Source organism: Pipra filicauda, unplaced genomic scaffold (assembly GCF_003945595.2).
Source record: "Pipra filicauda isolate LSUMZ 115617 unplaced genomic scaffold, ASM394559v2 scaffold323_size1005334_pilon, whole genome shotgun sequence".
NCBI classification, from domain to species: domain Eukaryota; kingdom Metazoa; phylum Chordata; class Aves; order Passeriformes; family Pipridae; genus Pipra; species Pipra filicauda.
Window position 1 is genome coordinate 443,360 of NW_024104447.1, and position 21,645 is coordinate 465,004.

Below are 21,645 nucleotides of genomic sequence, written 5' to 3' on the forward strand. Positions count from 1 at the left end.
CAGAATCCCAGGGTGCTTTGGGTTGGATGGGACCTTCAAGGTAATCTGGTTTCATATCCTTTCCATGGGCAGGGACACCTTCCACCAGCCCAGGTTGCTCCAAGCCCTGTCCAGGGATGGAGCAGCCACAGCTTCTCTGGGAAGCCTGTGCCAGGGTAAACCTCACAGTAAAGAATTCCTTCCTAATATCGAATTAAAGGATCCTTTTCAGTTTGGAGCCACGTTGCTGCAGGCTGTGGGGGCTCTGGTGCAGCTGGGGGTTTGAGGGGCTGTGTGCTGGGTCTGGGACCCTGGGAACACAACTAGGGACTGAAAGGACAGTGACCAAGGAGAGAAGGGACCTGTGGGACCTGAAAACATCTCCTTGCTAGAAATGAGAACTGTCCTGCCCAGGCTTGCCCATTTGCCCACAGGTTTTAAATTCCAGGTAATCTGATTTTGTTGGTGCAACTTTTCTTTGACAGCTCAGAAAATGTGGTTTAAATATTGTTGCAAATTAGTAAACAAGATATATATTTGGAAGTCTGAAAACTCAGTAAAACCCTCGAGCAAAATAATTGTCTGACTGTATTGGAGCTTGTATTAAAGCATGTCCTGAGAGCTGGACCAGGGCAGGGAACCAAGATGTTAATTAATCAATCTCTGCAGTGCTGTTGGCCTTCTCTGCCTCCCTCTGCACAGGAACATTCACAGTGGAAGGGTTGCCATGTCCACTCTGGCATTTAAAAAATTAATCAAGTGATGGTGCTGATTGCAAAAACATCTTTCTTTAAAATTTCCTATATTTCATTTTTTTTAAAGTTTTTTAAATGTCATATGTTCTTCATTTAAGAAGAAAGGTTAATGCAAAACAGAAAAGAGTTTTTTTCTTCCTCAGAGAAAGAGATTTCAGCCAGCTCAGAGTCTCACTGAGCAGGTGGTGATACAAATCAAGAGGGAAGGCATTTGTTTTGTTCTTTAAAAAAATATTTTGTAGGAATAGAAACCCCAGAACTAAAAATATGTGTGAAGTGTGTTTGGTGACCATGTGAATTGGCTTCTGGAGCAGAATGGCAGTAACTGGATTTGGGGATCCCACATTCCCTTTGACTCCAGTGCACTGATCACATCCAGCTCAGCACTCCTAGGGGTAGGTGAGCACCAGGCTGAATTTGGAATTTGAAAATTGGAAAAAACAGAACTTTTGACACTCTGAGGTATTTTAGAACTGTCTTTGTAGCTGTAACTTACATGGTTCATTTTTGAAAGCAGTCACAACCAGTAAAATGGAATTAATCTGTCTTTGTAACAGTGCTGATCCTGTTCAGGTCTCTGTTCCCATGGCTGGGAGATTTCAAACCCAAAGATTTCCTGCTGTATCTGGGCACATGGCTAAATGTGCCTGTGATTCCTGACGTTCCCGGAGAGGTGAATATGGACCAGGGAGCTGCACAGCACGGGAAACTTGGGTTTATTTTTCAACCTCTGCTCCCCCAGCCCAGCAGTTCTCAGCCCTCAGGGACCCACAGCCCCCAGGCTGGTGTGAACTGCCAGAACCAGGGGATCAACACGAGTTCAGTGGCCCCGGGACACCCAGAGCAGGACCAAGAAATCCAGGGACACCCAGAGCAGGGCCGAGAAATCCAGGGACACCCAGAGCAGGACCAAGAAATCCAGGGACACCCAGAGCAGGGCTGAGAAATCCAGGGACACCCAGAGCAGGGCTGAGAAATCCAGGGACACCCAGAGCAGGGCTGAGAAATCCAGCCGGGCTGTGCTTGCTGCTGTTGGAATGACATTTCAGTCCAGGGCTTTTTAAATATTCTCTTATTGTAATATACTGTCACTGCCTTTGTTTTCCTTGTGCAGTGCCTTCCCAAACAATTGAATTTTGGCTCCCTGAGGACGAACTTCCTTCAAAAGCAGCAATTACAGCTTTTAACTTGGTTCAGTCAGTGGCAGCAAAGCCTTTGGTTGTGCCAGGCTCTCACTCTGTGGTCAAGGATTAAACACAATCCATTTAGCATTTGTTTATTTACGAGGTGGGCTCAGAACTGACCTTTTACAGCTTCAGACTGACTGCAGAAATCTTGTTTTATATAATGCACGTGGCCATAATGTAATCACGAGGGTGTTGACAAAGCTGATTGGAAACATGGGAAATGAAATCCTCTCCCAGGTCAGCACTGCCAGCCTGCACTTCCCGGCTCCTGTTCCATTTTCCTAGGGCTCTCGGGCTATCTCAGCTTTCCACACTGCGTGATTATTTCCCCCCTTTCCAATGTGTTAGTTTGAATTTCATGGACACAGAGTTTACTTGGAAAGTTGGGTTGGGGGGATGGGGGGCATGTGCATTGTAGTTTTTTCCCATCTCCCTCCTGGCATTCCCTGGTTGTGTGTGTGTGTCTGTGGTGTGAGTTTGAGGTCAGAAATGAAGATGTATCAGTGATTCTCGTGTGATTCCAACTTCTTGCCCGAGCTTTGGGTCAAATCTCAGTTCTTATTTCCTTGGGATGAAAAGGGGCAGCTCGTGACACATGAAGAGTTATCTTAATTCTGTTGTCATACGTTGTATGATGCTTTACAGCTTGATCAGTACATTTTACACCCTCTAAACCAGAATTTTCAAGGTATTTTTCTTTTGTTTCACTGTTGGATTGCAATTCTGAGCTGTGATTGATAGGGGTTGAATATTTATTACATTGGGAAGGATGGGATTCTCCACTCAGGCTGGGCTGGGTTGTTTTGGCCTTTTGTGCAAATTATTTGAGCAACATAAACACTGGTTTTTATCAGATAGTGTTTGGTTTTCAGTCTAGAGTGGAATCAGCACAGGCCTTAATTAAATCGTGGCTTTTTGGGTAAAATTTATATATCTGGGAACACATCACTTTCTGTGGAGCTCTAAATCCTCCTGAATTGTTGGTTCTGTGGGGCAGAGCTGTGCTCTCACATCGCCAGAGCAATCTCCAGGAACAACAAGAGTGTGATAGAAATAATAAATAAACTAATAAATCAGTTTTCCTCAGCTCTCACCCCTTAAATTGGGGTCAGAAAGAAACACCATTGGTGGCAGAAGCAGTGAGGAAACTGCAATCCCTGATGTCCCACGAGGAGCACGACTTAAAATCACATTTGGCATTTAATTTAGGGAGTACAGAGCCAGTGCAGAAGGGAGATGTGTCAGGCACACAATTAACTCTGATAGGAGGCTCTCAAACCACGGGGCACCTCAGGGAGTGATTTGTCACCACCCTCCCAGAGGGGATCTTTAATTGGTGTGTCATGACACCAAATCCATGACAATTGTGTTATTCCTGCTGCTGTGGGCCAGGGAACCCAACTAAGGGGAACAAAAGCTCCTGGAGGAATCCCACAATGTTTTAAAAAGTTCCATCTTTCCTCCTCCCTGTTAAAATTGAGGAGCTCTTTCCACAAACCCACTTTTTGTGATTCTTTCTCTCTTGTTCAGACAGAAGTGTGGAAATACATCAGATTGTGGATGTGGGACTCCTTCAAAGCCACAGGGAAAGTCCTTGTCTACTGGAAGTAGTATTTAATGTTTACAGTATTATAAACAAGCAGTAATTGTAGTGTCTGTGAACATCTGTACAACAGTTATGGACAACTGTGGAGCTTATGGACATCTAGGTGAATATTCATTTACGTGATATAAAGTTTTCATTTATTTAAGATAAAATTTGTTTAATCTAAAGCTCCTGTGCTGATCACTGGCAGGTGTTTCCTGCCTTGTGATACACACTCAGGGTGTGCGGGCAGGGCTCCATAAGGCACCCAAGGGTTTCAATTCCTCATAAATAAACATGGAAATAAATGATGGGACCAGCAAATTGGATTTGAGATGGTGGAAAGGGACATCAGATGTTTGCTTGATACAGTTGTGTCACGTACAAATGTAGGAGTTCTGACTAAATTAATCAACTTGACCTCCCAGAGAACTTCAAAGGAAGGTGTGAGAGGGGCTGGGCCTGGTGTGAAATGTGCTGCAAACATTTGTTCTGGTACATTTGGTTCTCAATTTACAATGAGGAAGGTTCATTCATCTGCAGAGACATTGCTTAATGGCCTCCAAGCAGCCAGAACCTTTATTAATCTCCCATTTCATGGGAAGGGCAGAGCTGCTGAGTGCTGAAAGAAGTGGCATTTTAACTGAACTGGTGTTTGTGTTCTGATGGCCAGGGTTACATTTCATCCTGACTTCTCACTCATCTCCAACTCCCCTGGAATACCCAAAGGTGGCTGTTACAGAGCAGCTTCTTCAGCCTGGTTGGCCTTTAGTGCTGACGAGGTCCTTGTGTCAGTGTTTTGTGGAAGTGCTCCTTCATGTTTTCCCTTTCCATGGAAGAGAATCCATGGCAGAAACAAGAGAATTAGTCTTGTTACACTTGACATGTGTGAGGAATCAGACACGTGGATGTTGTGCTGTTTATTTGCTTTGAAAATTAAAATAATACCAAACATATGTAATGCATAAAGATGTGTGAATATGGTTATGCCTCTGTACAATATTCCAAGCTTGGCCTGGGATGAGGGCAGGATTTCCCCAGTGGTAGGAAAACTTCCCCAGCTCTTGTTCTGAGCTTTACATGCCCAGGGGAAACAGTGTGAAAAGCAGAGTGTGTTGAGAAGCTGCTTTTTCTCCTCCTCTTCTCCCTTTCTGGCCCTTTTCCTGCCCCTGTTTCATTGCTGCAAGTGCACACAGGTTATTTTCCTTCCTTCAGGTCACTGCTGGGGAGGGAAAAGCCACCAGACTTAATCCATAAAGGACTGATATTACCTGCAGCATCTGCAGCTGTGCTTGGGCTCTGTCTCAGATGGCCTGGCATGAAATAGTTACCATTAAACATTAACCAGGGGGCACAGATGGGTGTCAAGTGCTTAGAACTGCAGCAGGGAGAGAATCTGCAGGATCATTTCCAATATTTCTGTGATGTGATGAAGTATTGAATGTCCAGCAGTAGTTGAATATTTTGGCAAATGCTCAAAGAATTGACTGTTTTAAAGGTGCAGTTTATTTCCAGTAAAAGTCCAGAACACCTTCCGTAGGAAGAATAATGGGACTATTCCAGGATCTCAGTGGGAAGGGTTTGGGAGGAGTTTATCATGGAGTTTTAGAGACATAAACAGGTTAAAGAAATAATGTAAATTGATTGTAATTGGTAAAAAGGACTGGGTGCTGTGACATCCATGTTCTGCAGGATGAGGGGACAGCCAGGAATGAGGGCCTGATTCCCAAGATTATTGGAAAATAGGACATATTATCCTCTGCACTCACCAGCACAGCCAGCAGCACATTCCTGAGGAGAAATCCAGGGGGAATTGCCAGAAGCCTGAGAGACTGTGGAGTGAATCCATTTGTACTCTAGAAAGTGCTGATAAAGATGTAAATGCAATCTCATTATTTGCCAGTCTTTAAACTGAGACAGCATCTGATAAGCTGATTGTTTGAACTGTGCTGTGGAAGGGGGACCCTGATCACATCACCCTCCCTTACCTTCCATCCCAGTGGAATTGCTGTGGGATAACTTGTTTAGAATCTTTAATACAGCTGCAATATGGCCAAATCCAAACATCTGGAAATCCTCAGGGAAACCTTACTGAGCCTTTTCAAAATCATGAGGTTAATTTAAAAAAATAAGGATTTTTAAAATCAAATTTAAAATTATTATAAATTAATGTTGTTTGTTTGTTTATTTATCTCTTGTTTTGGAGTGGCACAACCTGGTTTCCTCTGCAACCAGCAGGTTTCACCTTCTACTTTGAGTTAAAATAAGTGGTAAACTACTGAGGGTGTAAGAACCAGGCCAGATCTCCTCCTCTTGATACACAAAGAAGGAGAAATGGAGGGACCACCACTCTGAGCAACAAATGTTCAGGTTTTCAACCCCCAGATTATTTGAAGGCACGTTGCAAAGGTGCAGATCTCCAGTCTGAGCTGTCACTGCACCCCTGTGTTCCAGATCATGGTGTTTCTGTGCAGATTTTGTTCAGCTCTGCCCAGCTCTCACCTTGGGGGAGTTTTTTGTGCCTCTGCAGGGGCAGGGGATGGTTGTGGTGGGGAGGCCACACAAACCCCGGGAGCAGCATCACCCTCAGGGCTGTGAGTTTGGGCTTGGAGGCCCATCTTCCCTGGGCTGTTTTTTATTGGAGCAGGAATGTGATCACAAAGCTGTAAAATTCAGTGGGATATAATTCTGTAACCCAGCCCTGCCGTTACTGGGAGTGTTAATTACTCCATCCTTAACCCTCCTGTAGAGCACAAAGGAGAGTTAACTGCTTTGGCCCGGTGTCAAGCTGCACGTTGGGGTTTCAGAACTTCAAGTCTTGGATCTGAAGCAAAGGAGTTTTATGAACTGGCTTTCAGCAGTCGAGTGCTCTGTAAATCAGCAGAGTTAGAACCCAGCCCTGCTCTTCTGCCCACGGGTTTGCACAGCTGATTATCAGCATGGTTATATCCGAAGTAAATAAGTGGGGATCTATTAATGCAATAAAAGTCTGCCTGAATATCAGGTTTAATGAAACCAGGATGGGCAACACCAGGCTTTGAGCAGGGCTTTGGTGCCTCAGGTCTGAGCCATAATCTCTGCAAAGGCACATTTATATAAGCAGAAAGTGCAATATATATATATATAGGGAGAGAGAGGCAGACAGAGAGACAGTGTGTGTGCTGTCATGTGGAGGGGCTGAGGAGCTTTCATGAATTCTTTCTCAATTTTGATTTTTGAGCCTCTGATCTCTGAGCAGGCTTGAAATATCCTTCACAGGGTATTTGAAAATTGGCCCCTTACCTGAAGAAGTTTCCCGGGCTCACATGAGGCTGATGGGAGGTGCTCACCCTTCAGATGAGATGGGGAAGGACTGTGAGGGGTTATGGCTCAGGCCATGGGGTGTGAATTTAGGTTAAGATTTGGAAGCTGCTGCCCCATTTCAGGCAGTGACAAGGAGGGAATCAGATGTGTGTGTTTGCTCTTCCAAGGCTCCTGGTGTTTGCTGGGCAATAGGAGCCATTTCCCTGAGTTGGACTGAAAATCCTCTGCATTTTCTGTGTTGTGAGACTTGCAAATTGTGCAGTGATTAAACAAAATTATCCATTGATTGGCTGGGAAGTGCAGATTTCTCTCCATCAGATTTACACTCTTGTCCTGCTTGTGTGATGAGGAAGTCAGAGGAACTCAGAAGACACTGAGATTTCTGGGTGTACAAAAGCATTTTATATTGTCATGTAACTGAGCAGCTCAACAGGCTGGATGTGAGATTCCTGAGGAATTGCCACTGAGTGTCCAACCTTCTGTCCTCCTTTGCAGAATGATGAAGTCCTCTGTCCATCCAGAAGAAGATGACTTTGTGCCAGAGCTGCAGAGGAGCATCCACCCTCGTGAGAGGCCGGACTGGGAAGAGACGCTCAGCGCGATGGTAAAACACCTGGGCTGTGCTTTATACTCATTATTGCCACTTCTGAGCACTCTACTCTTCTATCCCACTTACCCATTTACATTCCCCGAGTTTCAGCCTTTTAAATGGATTGCACAGTACTTTGAACAAGCCCCAAATGCTTCCCTTCCTCTGGCAGTGTGTCAGGGAGAGGGAAGCAGCACACTCAGCTCCTCTGCCCTGTTAATACGAGCCCCAGAGCAGGGCTGGGAGCCAATTAAAAGGTCCAGAATGTCACAACGATTTTCAGTCTGCATTAACCTCTTTTTCAGCAAGACTTCTGAGCATGAAGGCAGTTTCTTGTAAAAACATGCTCTTTGAAGCATGCAGCATTGTGAGAGAGTATGATTTTAGCAGAATGCTGGCTCAGTCCATGGGAATAAAAGCTCAGCCTGAGAGCAAACCTGCCATCAGAGGGAGCAGAGCTGCAGCAGAGCAGACACAAAGGTGCTGTTCTGCTTACAGGCACTGGGCCCAGACAGCTGGATTACCTTAATATATATGTTTTCTTCTTAAATGAGTGAGTAAAGCAGCTGCAGTTCCACCTCCCCAACTCCCTCCAGCATTCACTGAGTTGGGAAGGTCGGATGTTACTTCACTGGCAGCCAAACAGGGCAATCAGATCAGGTGTTTTGGGAGGTTCTCTCACCTCACAGAAGCTTGACCTGCCTTCTGTCAGCACAGGAGTGTCTGGAAGTTGTGTCTTGCTTGTTATTTTCAGATTTTCCAAATTGCCTCATTGGCAAACTAAGCTGGAGAGGGAATTGCCATCTGGGACAGACCTCAGATGGGGGAAGGTGTGACTATTCCAGGACAGCAGTGGTGCCTCTCAGGGTCAGTCTTGGCTAAGATCACTTACTGGGAAGTCCCCCAGTGACAATTTTCCCCTGTGTTAGATCCTGGCTTCAGCCTGGAAAAGCCATCTGCTCCCTGCTCCTGGAATGCCAAGAGCAGGAGAGAGGGGCTGGGTGTGTCTGTGCTGCAGGACAGTCAGATCCACCTGATGTCTGGGGTTCATCCCAGTGGGTTATTTGGAGTTTAAAGCACTGTCAATACCTGGCTGAGTTGTGTGGAGTGGGTTTTGGATGAGCTGTTCTTTGTGCAACATTCAGAAAAGGGAGGGATAATGAACTCCCCGAGAGCCAGGGATTCTTTGAACAGGGGCACAAAGATAAGTCCTGTGGTTTACTCTTTTAAAAACGTCATCAAACCATATATAATACAATGGTAATATTTTGCTCCAAAATTTATTTTCAAGCCATAAAGAGCAACACAAAGCATAGACTTCACCAGTGGTTTTGTCTCTGGTGTCTCTGTGCTTGTGGCTCTGCTTGACTCCTTGGTTATCCACTGTTAATGTTCACTGAATTCCAGACTGGTTTCTGTTGGGAGGGACCTTGAAGATCATCTCATTCCACCCCCTGCCAAGGGCAGGGACACCTTCCACTAGCCCAGGTTGCTCCAAGCCTTGTCCAGCCTGGCCTTGGACGCTTCCAGGGATCCAGGGGCAGCCACAGCTTCTCTGGGCAGCCTGTGCCAGGGCCTCCCCACCCTCCCAGGGAAGAATTCCTTCCCAATATCCCATCTATCCCTGCCCTCTGGCAGAGGGAAGCCATTGCCCCTTGTCCTGTCCCTCCATCCCTTGTCCCCAGTCCCTCTCCAGCTCTCCTGGAGCCCCTTTAGGCCCTGGAAGGGGCTCTCAGCTCTCCCTGGATCCTTCTCTCCTCCAGGTGAACTCCCCCAGCTCTCCCAGCCTGTCAGTTTTGAATTTCTGCAGTTTTCACTTCCTATTTTTTCCCCCTCCTGTGTGGATGTGTTTCCTTCCCCCACCTTGGCCAGCAGTGCTCTGTGCCTGCAGTGTGGGAGTCCTGTCTGTGCTGATCAGTGCAGCTCAGGCAGCAGCTGCTCCGACCCCCCGGAGCCAGGAGTGTGCTGGGAGTCACCCTGTGCCATCTCTGTGCTGTCTGCAACCCCCAGGGTGTCTCAGAGCCGACAGGCTGTAATTCAGTGTCCCCACCTGTGACACAAGTTACCTGGCACATCTCATTTGCTGTTGTTTTGTGTCTCATTGTTGATTTACAGTGAAGGGAACCTTCCCCCGTTGGAGGTTGTTGTGCTCATGGACACTGTTCAGTGTTGGTTTTACACGTCACCCTGCACAGTGTTCCTCCCACAATTCATTCACTATTCACTAATAGTCCTAATTCACCAATTGTCCTATTAATTCACAATTTAGAACATGTTCTCTCACACAGCTCAGTGACAGTAATAGCAAAACTGAACAGTCCACTATGGAAAAGAGATTTCGAGGGTGATAAACAGGAAAACTCCCATCTTGCAGCACAGTGGTTTGGTGTGATGAAAGACAATGTGAAGCTACTGAACCTGTATTTATAATGCCTTGGATTTGTGCTCACAGGGTTGTTTTGACCTCAGGGTCCTGTGAATGCAGTGTAGATATGGAGAAAATCCTCACTTGCTCATGTTTACTGTGCTGAGTGAATCACATTTGCACTTTCAACCTCTGCCCTGTGTCCAGCCAGAGGTAATATTTAGCTGTAAATATTTGCAGGACCTTATTCAACGCTGCCACTGTTCTCTGTTTAACCAGCACATCTTCAATATTCTGCCTTTTTCCTGATCATTTTAAGCCTGAGATTTTCCCCCTCCCTCCATTCCTTCACTTCGTATTTTTAGCAGCTTCTAGTTTAGCCTTGTCCCAGAGGATGTTCTTTCCATGGGTTGTGACCATCTTACAGCACCACAATACGTGGAATTCTTGGTTAGTGGTTGTTGAAGTTGCAGATTCAGGTTTTGGTGGTGCCTGAAGTTCCAGCCCCTGGGGAATGGGAGGGTTGGAGAAGTTGTTTTCTCCCTTCCATTGCTTCCTCTGGCAGAGCTGGAGCCCTGGTGGGCTTTGGCACCTCACATGAATGTCACCTCTGCTAGGTGAGCAAGCACTGGGACAAGTGACACTGGGAGAGCTTGGCAGGTCCTGGCACAGGTGATTCTTCTTCCCCTGTCTCCTGACCTTTGCCTTTGTACCTGCTTTTGTACTTTGGGAAAAGGCCATTTTTTACTCACAGTTACATGAACATACCCAAGTCATCCCTACTCTTCCTTCCCCTCTTATCCACAATATTTTTCAAAGTGCTTATTATTAATTGATGTGAGTGCTTTGTTTTGAGAGCTTTTTCTTAACGAGAAATAAATTGAAGGTCTTTCTAAATGCATGGAGGTTGAATGACCCCTGTACTGTAAATAAAAGTGACAGAAACTCTATTTTTATTATTTCTGTCATTGCCAGTTCATTCTGGGCACCTGAGCTTTGGTCCTTTGTTGGACCTTTATCGTGTTCTTTATGCTCATTATTTGTATTTTCACCCGCTTCTTAAAACTGCTTGTTTGGTGTTTGTGGTTTAGCAGGAAGACAAGGGATTTTGTGTTGGAGACCCGGTTTGTTTAGGGAGAATCCCAGAATCCCAAAATGGTTTGGGTCAGAAGGGACCTTAAAGCCCATCCAGTGCCACCCCTGCCATGGGCAGGGACACCTTCCACTGTCCCAGGTTGCTCCAAGCCCTGTCCAGCCTGGACACTTCCAGGGATGGGACATCCCTTCTTTGGTATTTCTGGTGGTTCTTAACTCCCTAGAGTGGTGGATCCAGCGCTGTAGGAGTTGAGGTCCAGGCTGGAGGAGCAGCAGCTCTGGCTGGACAGAGCTCCCAGGACTGGGGGATGAGGCGACTGCTCCTCAGGGACTGCTGTGGTTTGTATTCCCCCTCAACTCATGGCTGTATTTTTAGAGTTTAGACACATATTAGACACGTTTTTTGTGGCTGTCTCAGCCCCCAATTCCCTGTGTGCTGCCGTGTCCTGCTGGGTGACCTTCCCACAGCCCAGGTTTTCCTGCTCTGCTCCACTTCAGAACGTGCAGTTGGTGATAGGGACTTTCTTTGTAGAACACTTGTGGGTTCTGGGGCTTAAAAGCCATGTGTGAGCCGAGTCAAACTGCAGGATATGGATTTTCTAACATTTCTCTGAGACAATAATGTTATTTTAAAGGAAAGGGATCTCTTTTCCTTGTCAGGCCCTGCCGAGAGCTCTGTTTCTACCTTACAAGAAATGAGGTTGTGAAAGTGCCTTTCTGTGATATTTCTCTCAGGAGCCTACAAACAGCTGTCCTCAGCCTGCATTAATTAGCAGCAATTGGTATTTGTACTCAGTATTCCCTTTAGCATGTGACCTCCTGAGTTACTCCCATCACCTCTTCATGAGGTCAGTAAGTTGGGGTGTTCAAAAGCAGTGAGCCAACAGCTCTGCCCCAGCAGCTGCTGTGCTCAGGGACACACCTCTGTCCCCACTGCCTTTGTCTTCCACTTGTCTACATTTTGTGGGAAAGTGGATTGAAACAGTGAGACAAGTACAAAAATCTTGATTTATGCCCCCCATTGAAATTGTGCTGTCACAGAAAGGTGTCCCTGCAGCTGGGTTAACCTGGCACTGCAGATAGGGAGAAAATACTCACTCCAAGACAGAAATAGAGTTTCTTTCCTGTATATATCTATATCTATATATGTATCTGCTTTTCTGAGGCCCCACCTGCAGTGGTCTGTCCAGCTCAGGGGTCCCAGCATAAGAAGGACCTGGAGCTGCTGGAGCGAGTCTGGAGGAGGCCCCGGAGATGCTCCAAGGGCTGGAGCCCCTCTGCTCTGGAGCCAGGCTGGCAGAGCTGGGGGAGTTCACCTGGAGAAGAGAAGGCTCCAGTGTGCTGGTTTAAGAGTTAACCAGCAGGGGAAATGAACTCAACTCAAAGGAGAGATTATAAGTCAGAATAACAATTTACTAAAATAATACAGTAAGTACAATCATGCAAACAAACAATTGGTCATAACCCACAAAACCCAAATGTATAACCCAGTACCCTGGGGCATGAACAGCGTGGTGTTCCTTGGGCCCCGCTTGAGTCCAAAGTAAAGGGAGAGGGGAAGAACCTGCTGGTGGGAGAGCTGTTGCAGTCTGGTCAAAAGTGGTGATTGCAGTGAGATGCTGGGGGGAGAGCTGTTGCAGTCTGGTCAAAGTGGTGACTGGAGTCCAGTATAGGGTGGTGAGCCAAGTCTGTTTGAGAGCGATGAGCCGCAGTCCTTCTCTGGATCCCACAGAGTGGTTAAAAATGTTCCAAGACTCCAAGATTATATATCCTGCACTTCAGGCAGGAATGCTCAGCACTTCCCTCAGGGCGGGGAGTTCCACAAAGGGTGTGAGGACAGGAGCATCCTCCTATCTCACAGGCCTCTTAACACCTAGTTTATAGCCGGAGGAGTCAGGCTCTATGGGCAGATGGTGTAAATGGTTCATTGATAACAGTTTCTGGGAAATGGCATGGAAGGCTATAGAATACACAGTTTTGGGTTACACCCATACCCTGATGAACTGGTCTCAGTTGTCCTAACTAGGACATCCAGGGAGACCTGAGAGCCCCTTCCAGGGCCTAAAGGGGCTCCAGGAGAGCTGGAGAGGGACTGGGAACAAGGGATGGAGGGACAGGACACAGGGAATGGCTTCCCACTGCCAGAGGGCAGGGAGAGATGGGATATTGGGAAGGAATTCTTCCCTGGGAGGGTGGGGAGGCCCTGGCACAGGTTGCCCAGAGAAGCTGTGGCTGCCCCTGGATCCCTGGAAGTGTCCAAGGCCAGGTTGGATGAGGCTTGGAGCAACCTGGGCTAGTGGGAGGTGTCCCTGCCCATGGCAGGGGTGGCATTGGATGGGTTTAAGGTCCTTACAACCCAAACCACTCTGGGATTCAGTGATTCTCTGTGTGCTTCTGAAAAAGTCCCTTTTCCTGCAGTGTTTGTCACTTCTTTCAGCTTTGGAAACTTTCAAAATCTGAGTCCCTGAAACCATGGCAGGGTTATTTCCCACCCTGGTGCTCCCCTGGATGGTATTTTATGGGGTCTGGAAGTTCCATTGTCCATAACAGGGTTATCAGATGAAGGTTGTAGTATCCTCAGGTGTTACCAGTTTATAACCAGGTTGCCTAGGAAAGGTAAACCTCCAAATTACAGACGGAAAATCCTCCTGAATCCTTGAATTTGACAAATGCCTAAGCGTTCAAGGAGGCAGTTTGTACACAACATCCTTTGGGGCTTATGCTGGTGGAATTTTCATAGGAAAAATAGAAGCCTATAAATATTTTAGGCAGGCAGAAGGGTTAAAGCCTGTCCTCTGAAGTCCCTGGAATAATCTGAGTTCTTATATCAGGTCAGAGGGGTTCTGAGCTCTGTAGTATTTTCAGCATTTGGTAGGGTAAGGTACCACATCTGGTGGAGGTAATAAAGGCTTTTAATGAGACCTCAATAAATCACTCTGTTAAATCTGGGACGTGAGTGAGAAGAAAACTATTTTTAAATGCAATTTATGAAAGTGTGCAGAGATTAGTGCCTTGTAAGAGTTTAAAGGAAGATTTTGTGTCCCTAGTGCAGGGTTTGTTTCTCATTCTTTGTGCAGCACTCAGCCAATGCTGCCCCAGGTCCTGATGCAAAAAGTAGAGTATGTGGGGTTTATGTTATAATTACTGTTGGTTGATTGGTTGGGTTTTAGTTCACAGAACAACAGGCATGTTTCTGATGCAGACTGATATGAATATTTCCAGGAGCTGTGGCGAAATCTGAACAAAAAGGGAGCGTGGTGAACCCACTTGCTTGGCCCTGTCAGCTGTAGTGGTTTAATGAAATGATCTAATTTCTGATTTCAGCAGGTGAGAGATGTAGTTCTAATACCCTTAAATATGTTAAAATTGATATTTTGATTTTTTTATTCCCGTGGCTTTACAGCTCTTCGTGCTTTGTACGTGTAGGAACCACAGCTGGAATTTTACAGCTGCCTTTGTGCTTGGGAGCTCTTAAACCACTGTGACAGTTTTGTCAGACTGATCCTAAATTTGGGTGGGTTCTACACCCCAGACTCCTTTGGGAAAAAGATGCTTTTTAGCTCTGAATGCCCACCTGGCAAGTTCTTTTAATTTAAGAGTCCCAAATTTTAAGCTCTCAAGTATGAGGGAAAGTTTTAGGAGATAGAAAGCTGGAATTCTGGTTTTTGAAGGACTTGGACAATTCAGTAGGAATGGACTTCAGAATCGTGGAATATCCTGAGTTAGAAGAGACCCACAGAGATCATCAAAGTCCAACTCCTGGCCCTGCACAGACACCCCAGCAATGCCACCCTGCCCCTGAGAGCGTTGTCCAAACGCTCCTGGAGCTCTGGCAGGGTTGGATATTGCCTTTAGATATTCCCCTTAAATACTCCAGCATTTGGCCTCTGGCTCTGAGTGCTGGGGGTCGCTGCCTTTGTTAAATGCTGTGGAAAACGTTCCCTGGCAGTTTGGAGGTGGGTTTTGTGCTGATGAAGGTTCTCAGGGTTTTCACTTGCCTGGATCAGTGGGTCAGGGTTGTGTTAATGTTGCAGAACCTGCAGTGTGTTTTCTCTGACCAGCACTTGGCAGCATTTTAATGTGGGTTTTTTCGGCTTTGGCTGCGTGGCAGGAAGGTACCAGAGATAAGGATGGAACAGAAATGGGATTGCAGGTGGTGTGTTGAAGTGACACAAACGTTATGGGACAGTGCAGGGCACCAGACATGGGGCTGCAATAATATTTTGGTCAGAGCAGTTGTGTCTGGCACTGCACCAGTAACCTATATTTCCTTTGCAAGCCACAGAGCTTGTTTTCCTTGCTCTTGCTGCATGAGTCCAGTATTTTTTCCCCTTGTTAAGCTTTTGGCAAAGGTTTGTGTTGCTGTGTGTGGCTCTGTCTCTCCCTCTTGGTTAGAGAGCCCTTTTTATTCCCCAGCCTCGCTCCCAGCACAGAGCTTGTCCCCGAGAATCTTTGGAAACTGGGACAATCACTTAATTGGCACGTTGGCTTCCATTTGGGTCTGCCAATTAAATAAGTTCAATTAAAGCAGAATGGATACCGTATTTTTGGCAGGAAGTGTTAATTCATAGCAATCATTTCATTTCCATAGGCAGTGCTATGGCAGCAGTAGTTTCTGGGTACATTTACTGACCTCGAAGTGGGTGAACTCTTGCAGTGTTGAGACAGGAGGCAAACATTATATTTGCTAAATATTTGTTTGAAAATCTGTTTACATGCAACATTTAGGAAGGAGGGGATGATTTAGAATTTACTAAGGCTGGAGCAGTAAGGTTTGTTCCTCCCCAGCATCACCAATTTTAATGCACCCTCCAGGTTATTGACTCTCCTGAGCCCTGGATCAGGATTCCACTGTCACGACCCTCCTCCTCTCTCCTCCCACCCCATTCCAAAGCTGATCTCTTTCTATGTGTGTTTTGTTGTCATAATACAAGAAGTGTTACATTTGTTCCAAATGTACTTATTTGGGATATAAAACTTGTAATTACTTTGTCAATCACTTTTCTCTGGTCTCAGCTGCTTAAAAATAAGGTGGAACATCCAGGAAAGGAGTGTGGTTTATAAGTGGTTGTTTTTATTTGGGTTGTTTGTTTTAAAATCAGTGTTCATGGCTTCTTAGTTACCCTAATGCAGGAAAAAGATGGAGCAGGTTTTGAAAGGTTATCAATAGTTTGCTCATCAATAGTTTGCTCATCTATCTCCTTCCATTCCTCACCCCCAAGTTAACCCCAAGAGACAAACAAAACATGTCAGACTTTGTCTTGCTGAAGGTTGTAGGCATTAATTTTTTTGCCATGATTCAGCCTTCTTAATTATAAGGTGATGAATTATTCCCTGAAGACATTGGTAATCTTTAGCCTGACTTTTTTATTTAAATCATTTCTTACAGTTCTGCTTTGCTGCCCCAGAATTGGTCACTGCTGTGCCGGGTGGGTCTGCGTGATGGTCTCTGGTGTTTGATCAAATCTCCTTGTTGCCAGGGCACAGATGAATCACAGAATCCCAAAATAGTTTGAGTTGGAAGGGACCTTAAAGCTCATCCAGTCCCACCCCTGCCACGGGCAGGGACACCTCCCACTAGCCCAGGTTGCTCCAAGCCCCGTCCAACCTGGCCTTGGACACTTCCAGGGATGGGGCAACCACAGCTTCTCTGGGCAACCTGTGCCAGGGCCTGCCCACCCTCACCAATTCCAACAGCAAATCCCAGTGTTCTTGCACTGATATTCTCAGCACTTCATCTTTGCTTTAGGGTTGGTCCATGCAGATTTGTGGGATGCTGGGGGCTTTTCCCATGGAGTGGGGCTGTAACTGGTTTCTCTCCCTGGAAGGTGTGTGTCCATGTGGGTAATTGGTTCCAGCCAGCTCAGGATCCATAGGATTCTGTCTGCAACCTGCTGGTGTGGGGTTGGGGGACCTTCTGAGGAGACACCAGACTTGCTGTGCTCAGTTAGAGCTGAAAATCCCAGTTTGCTGTAACATCAGCACCTTCACCCCCCTGTCCCCCACGGGGGCCTGGGTGTGGGCTCCTCTGTGCTCGGGGCACTCCAGGCTTCCCTGGGGCAGAAATCTGCTGCCAGGGTCTGCCTGGTCCTTCCTCCCCACTGCCCACGCTCAGAGACCTCAGGACAGGTGGGGGAGTTTCTGGGATGAGGAGTTGGGAAGGGAATCACTGAACTAATCTCATTTAGGGCTACTCTAAACTGTCCCAAAGGAAGCTCAGCTTCCCTCTTTTTTGTGAGTCTGGATTGTTTCAGGGACTTGTGCTGTACCCACAGCTGCAGCTGCAATGAGAGGATGCAGGGGATAGTACCCTGGGGCTGAAGGATTGGGGTGGGAGTTTAAAACATTGGCTTTACCTCTGCAAGCCAGGCTATCACCAAACTGTGCCCTCAGGCCAACAGTGCTCCTGAAGAGCCTCTGCTTCAGAGGGTGTAAAAGAAGTTTTAGTGTCTGTATGTTCTTGATTTGCTCTGTGACTTGTACTGCAAACAAATATTCTCTGCCTGAAAACACCCAAAGCTGCTCTTTGGTGTGGATGCAGAAATGAAGGTTGTAACTGTTGCCTCTTGCTGTGTGGCACAACATTTGCCCTGTGTTGGTTTGTGCCTCCCTGGCTGCCTGGGGCTGGTCTGGACAGACAGTCCGGGCTGTTCCAGGTGCATCCCTGTGTAGGAGAGGCTTCTTAATTTGAGGGGTTTTTCCCCTGTGCATGTGTTTTTGTGTTTATATCTCAGTCTCTGTGTTTTTCCATAAATATTGACCTTTAGGGAAAAAAATGATCCCTAATTTTTAGCTACTAATTTTATAAATGTAAGAAAACATCCTTGGAGAATGGAGGTTCTCACCCTCAGTTTCCACAGAGTTCATGTTCCTGGGGATCTGGAGAATAGGTCATCATGGAATCCCAGGATGGTTTGGGTTGGAAAGGACCTTAAACCCATCCAATGCCACCCCTGCCATGTGCAAGGACACCTTCCACTAGCCCAGGCTGCTCCAAACCCTGTCCAGCCTGGCCTTGGACACTTCCAGGGATCCAGGGGCAGCCACAGCTTCTCTGGGCAACCTGTGCCAGGGCCTCCCCACCCTCACAACTGACAATTCCTTCCCAAAATCCCATCTAACCCTGCCCTCTGGCAGTGGGAAGCCATTCCCTGTGTCCTGTCCCTCCATCCCTTGTTCCCAGTCCCTCTCCAGCTCTCCTGGAGCCCCTTTAGGCCCTGGAAGGGGCTCTCAGGTCTCCCTGGAGCCTTCTCTCCTCCAGGTGAACTCCCCCAGCTCTCCCAGCCTGGGTCCAGAGCAGAGGGGCTCCAGCCCTGGGAGCATCTCTGTGGTCATTATTCCTCAGTGTCCTGCTCTGACCCACCTGAGTGACACCAGGTCATTTCTGGGGAGTGCTGTCCCCTCAGATGTGCCAGCACATGGCACCTTTCCCATGGGAAGGTGGCTGTGGGAATCCTGCCCACCCAGGTGTGAGATCCCAGGCCAGGCTTTCCCCAGAACCCTTGGACAGAGTTACTGAAGTGACTCTTGTGTTGCTCAGAAGTTTCTGGCACATTCCTCCTGTGACTGTGTTGTTTAAGGGTTTCTCAGTGAGTTTGTCAGATCCCAGATTTTTGCTCATGCCATTGGAAACAGCTCTTTTCTAGAAACCAAACCTGAGCCCACAGAAATATAAATTCCTGTTAGTTGTCCTGACTCAGACTCTGGGGTTAAATGCCAGGCTGCTGGTTTTTCCACATTCCCCATCTTTCTTCTGCTGCACTGGGAGAACTCTGGAGTTGCTAAGAGGATTTACCCCTATAACATAACCCCACATTGTTATTTGCATAATCACTGCTGTGGCCAGGGACTTACAGGAGTGGGATTTGCTCCTTTGAGGCTGAATCCATCCCTGTCAGTTTTTATGTGATGAGAAATTGCTTTCTACCATAACAACCTAAAGCTCCACTTGTCCTTTTATACCCAAGCTTTTTTAGCATCCCTCCTCCCTCTGGGCAGCAGCAGACTGTAGAATGAAACAGGGGCTGGGATTTTGGGGGGCTTTTTTTTTTTTACTAACAAGAAACTGGAATCAAAGTATTGTTCTCATTGGCTGTTGTATTTTCTGGGGCTTTTCTCTCCAATTTATTTTGTAGGCTGTGCAGAAGAAGGGCTTTAACCCTGGCTGCCTTTCCCACGCATATTGTATGTGGGATTTTTGTTCTTAAATAAAGTACATTCCTGAGCCAGTGTGCCTTTGTGTGAGGCTTGTACTGTACCCTGCAGCTCCTGGGCTCAGAGCTTTGGGAATGGTAATCAGGCTTCACTGTAGGAATGGCAGATCCCAACTTAAAGCTGTCAGGAGTTACTCTGCTTATGCTGACCTCAGAACCAACCATTCAGCTGGGCTTGGTGCATCTCTAAAACTGTTGATTCTGTGAAAGAAAATCCAAATGTGGGACTGTTTTGTTGGAAATAATTTGGGGCCATTGGATTTATGTGCAGAGAATCAGTGAAAGGCCGTGTGTCTCTTACAGCCTCATGTGGGAAATCTTGTCCTGACGTAAAATGAACCTGCTGTGCAGAGGTGAATCTTGGTCACAGGGACAGTAACAGTGCCAAAGTGGGTCCTCAGAGCTGCCAAGCTGCTTATTCCATGTCTGGGATTCCACTTCAGTTGTTTTACATGGGAGCTGGAGGTGGTTTTATCCACATATCCATGAGCTGGAGAACTTTATTTGAAAACACAGTAGATGAATAGTTAAGAATTTATTCATTCCAGACTGATCCTTTAAACTGTGGTAAATGGATGCCCTGGACCAACTCCTTTAAGTCTCAGGAATGAGAGGTTGCCTTAATTTGCCAGCTCATGGCATTGATTAAAAGTGGGGTTTTTTGTTTTTCTTATTTCCCCTCCCTTTTGGAGGGGAGAAGCAGGAGTAGAAGATGAACATCCTGTGTGGTCCTTTGACAGGGAAGAATTCCCTGTTAACCATCAATAAGTACTGCCTAGAACAATTCAGCATTGACAGAGAATGTGGAAAATGCAATTAAAACTTCTAAACTCAACAAATGATGCACATTTAAGTGTGTTCTTTGTTGAGTGCAGGTTTCTGAGCCGGGGGGTTCGGGCTGGGCATTGCCAGTGCTCAGATTTCCTTCCTGGGAGCACTTGTCGTGTTTGCAGTGACTTTCCTCTGTCCCATTTCTCAGCTACCATGAGGTTTTAGAGGCATCTCTGGCTGTTTCCCCACGTTGCACAGTCCCCAGACTGAGAGCTGCATTAAGAAGTCAGTCCTGGCTGTGATTCCTGGAGCCCTGGAGCTCTGCTCTGGAGCCGCCCCTGTGCCAGAGGGGATGGGAATCGTGTCCTCACATCAGGGATCGAGACACTGGCACCAAGCGGGGACTTCAGTTTGAAAAAAATGTACAATTTGAAAGGTTTCTCATCCTGAAAAACGTGTTTGAGCCTTTCTGTTGGATCTCAGAGCTGTTCCTTCTCTGGGTGGTTATGGAATGTGCCCGTGCTGCGCTCTGCTGATGAGAACATGAACAGCACTGAGAGGGTTCTGAACATCACACAGTCCCAGAAGGATTTGGGTTGGAAGGGACCTTAAAGCTCATCTAATTCCACCCTTTCACCAGACCAGGTTGCTCCAACCTGACCTTGAACCCTTCCAGGGATAGGGCAGCCACAGTTTCTCTGGGCAATTAAGAAATGCAGAATTGGAGGGGGATATTTAATTTGATTTTTTATGTCTTTGGTAAGGCTGCTGTGGTATAATGAGCACATATTTTTGTTTAAATGACATTCTCAGACCTGGGTACCTAAACCAGGTGCAATTCTTCATTTTAAATGTGTCCAAATATCTCTGAAAAATGCAGCTGCAATGTGTTAATGTCACACAGACGTGGTGCTTGAAAATACTTAGGGAATTCATTGGCTTCAATTAAATGAATCCATGGAAAGTGGTAACATGAAGAACTTGGAAATACTTGCATTTCCATCATACTGCCCCTGTACATCCATTCCCATCCATTTCTGCTGTTCAGGACACTGACCCAGGTGGAACCTTGCTGTGCTTGGCACATCTTAATCCTTTTAGGGATAAATGCTGCAGAACTGGGACCTTTCCTCTGGAGTTATTTGGAGCAGCCTGGACATGGTGACTTTTGGTTTAGTAAAGCATTTTTCCTTTCCTTCCTTGACTTATTTATTGTGAAGGACCAGGATAGTTGTAGCAACATCTAAAGAGCAGAGAGAGCTTTCTCTGCCTGGAGTGTTTTGGAGACAGGGGAGCACGAACCTGAGATGGACCAAAGTTCTTCCTTCATTGTGCTCCAGGTGAACTCCTGAGGAGTTATGGGTGGTTTGGTTTTTTCCTCTCTTTTTATTTTTTCCCTCCAAGAAAATGAAGGGGAAATGAAGATGATGTAAAGGAAAGACTGTCATGGAAACGGAGCAGCATTTGGAAGCAGCTCTCTGTTTTTAGAAACAAGGCCATGTGCTGAAAGAACCCAGAGCAATCTGGTCCCTCCAAACTGGTGTTAGTGAGAGACTGACAGTAGGAAGAGTTAGTGCCTGTCTAATAGCTACTCTTGGATTAAATTCCCACCTGCAGAAATCCCACCTGGATTCAGTGTCCTGGGTCCATCCCGACCTGCTGAGTCTTGTGTCCTACCCGTGATACCTCCTCAGGGCTCTTTCTATAGTGTGTGGAAAGCCAGTTATGGGATTACTGGTGGGATTCCACATATTCCATGGCATTACATGTAGGATTCCAGGTTTCTTGTGCATCCCAGCTCTT

At 46.6% G+C, this 21,645-nt stretch overlaps 1 protein-coding gene across 3 annotated transcripts in view; it reads left to right on the plus strand.

The window, feature by feature from the left end:
• The window catches only part of ARHGAP32 (Rho GTPase activating protein 32), a 250,625-nt gene that overhangs the window by 84,816 nt on the left and 144,164 nt on the right, over nt 1-21,645 (plus strand). For all 3 annotated transcript variants that reach the window (XM_027740535.2, XM_027740533.2, XM_027740534.2), the window contains exon 2: nt 7,305-7,413. In XM_027740535.2, coding sequence (XP_027596336.2) covers nt 7,306-7,413 — 108 coding nt within the window. In that variant the 5' untranslated portion in view covers nt 7,305. The remainder of the gene's footprint in view (nt 1-7,304; nt 7,414-21,645) is intronic.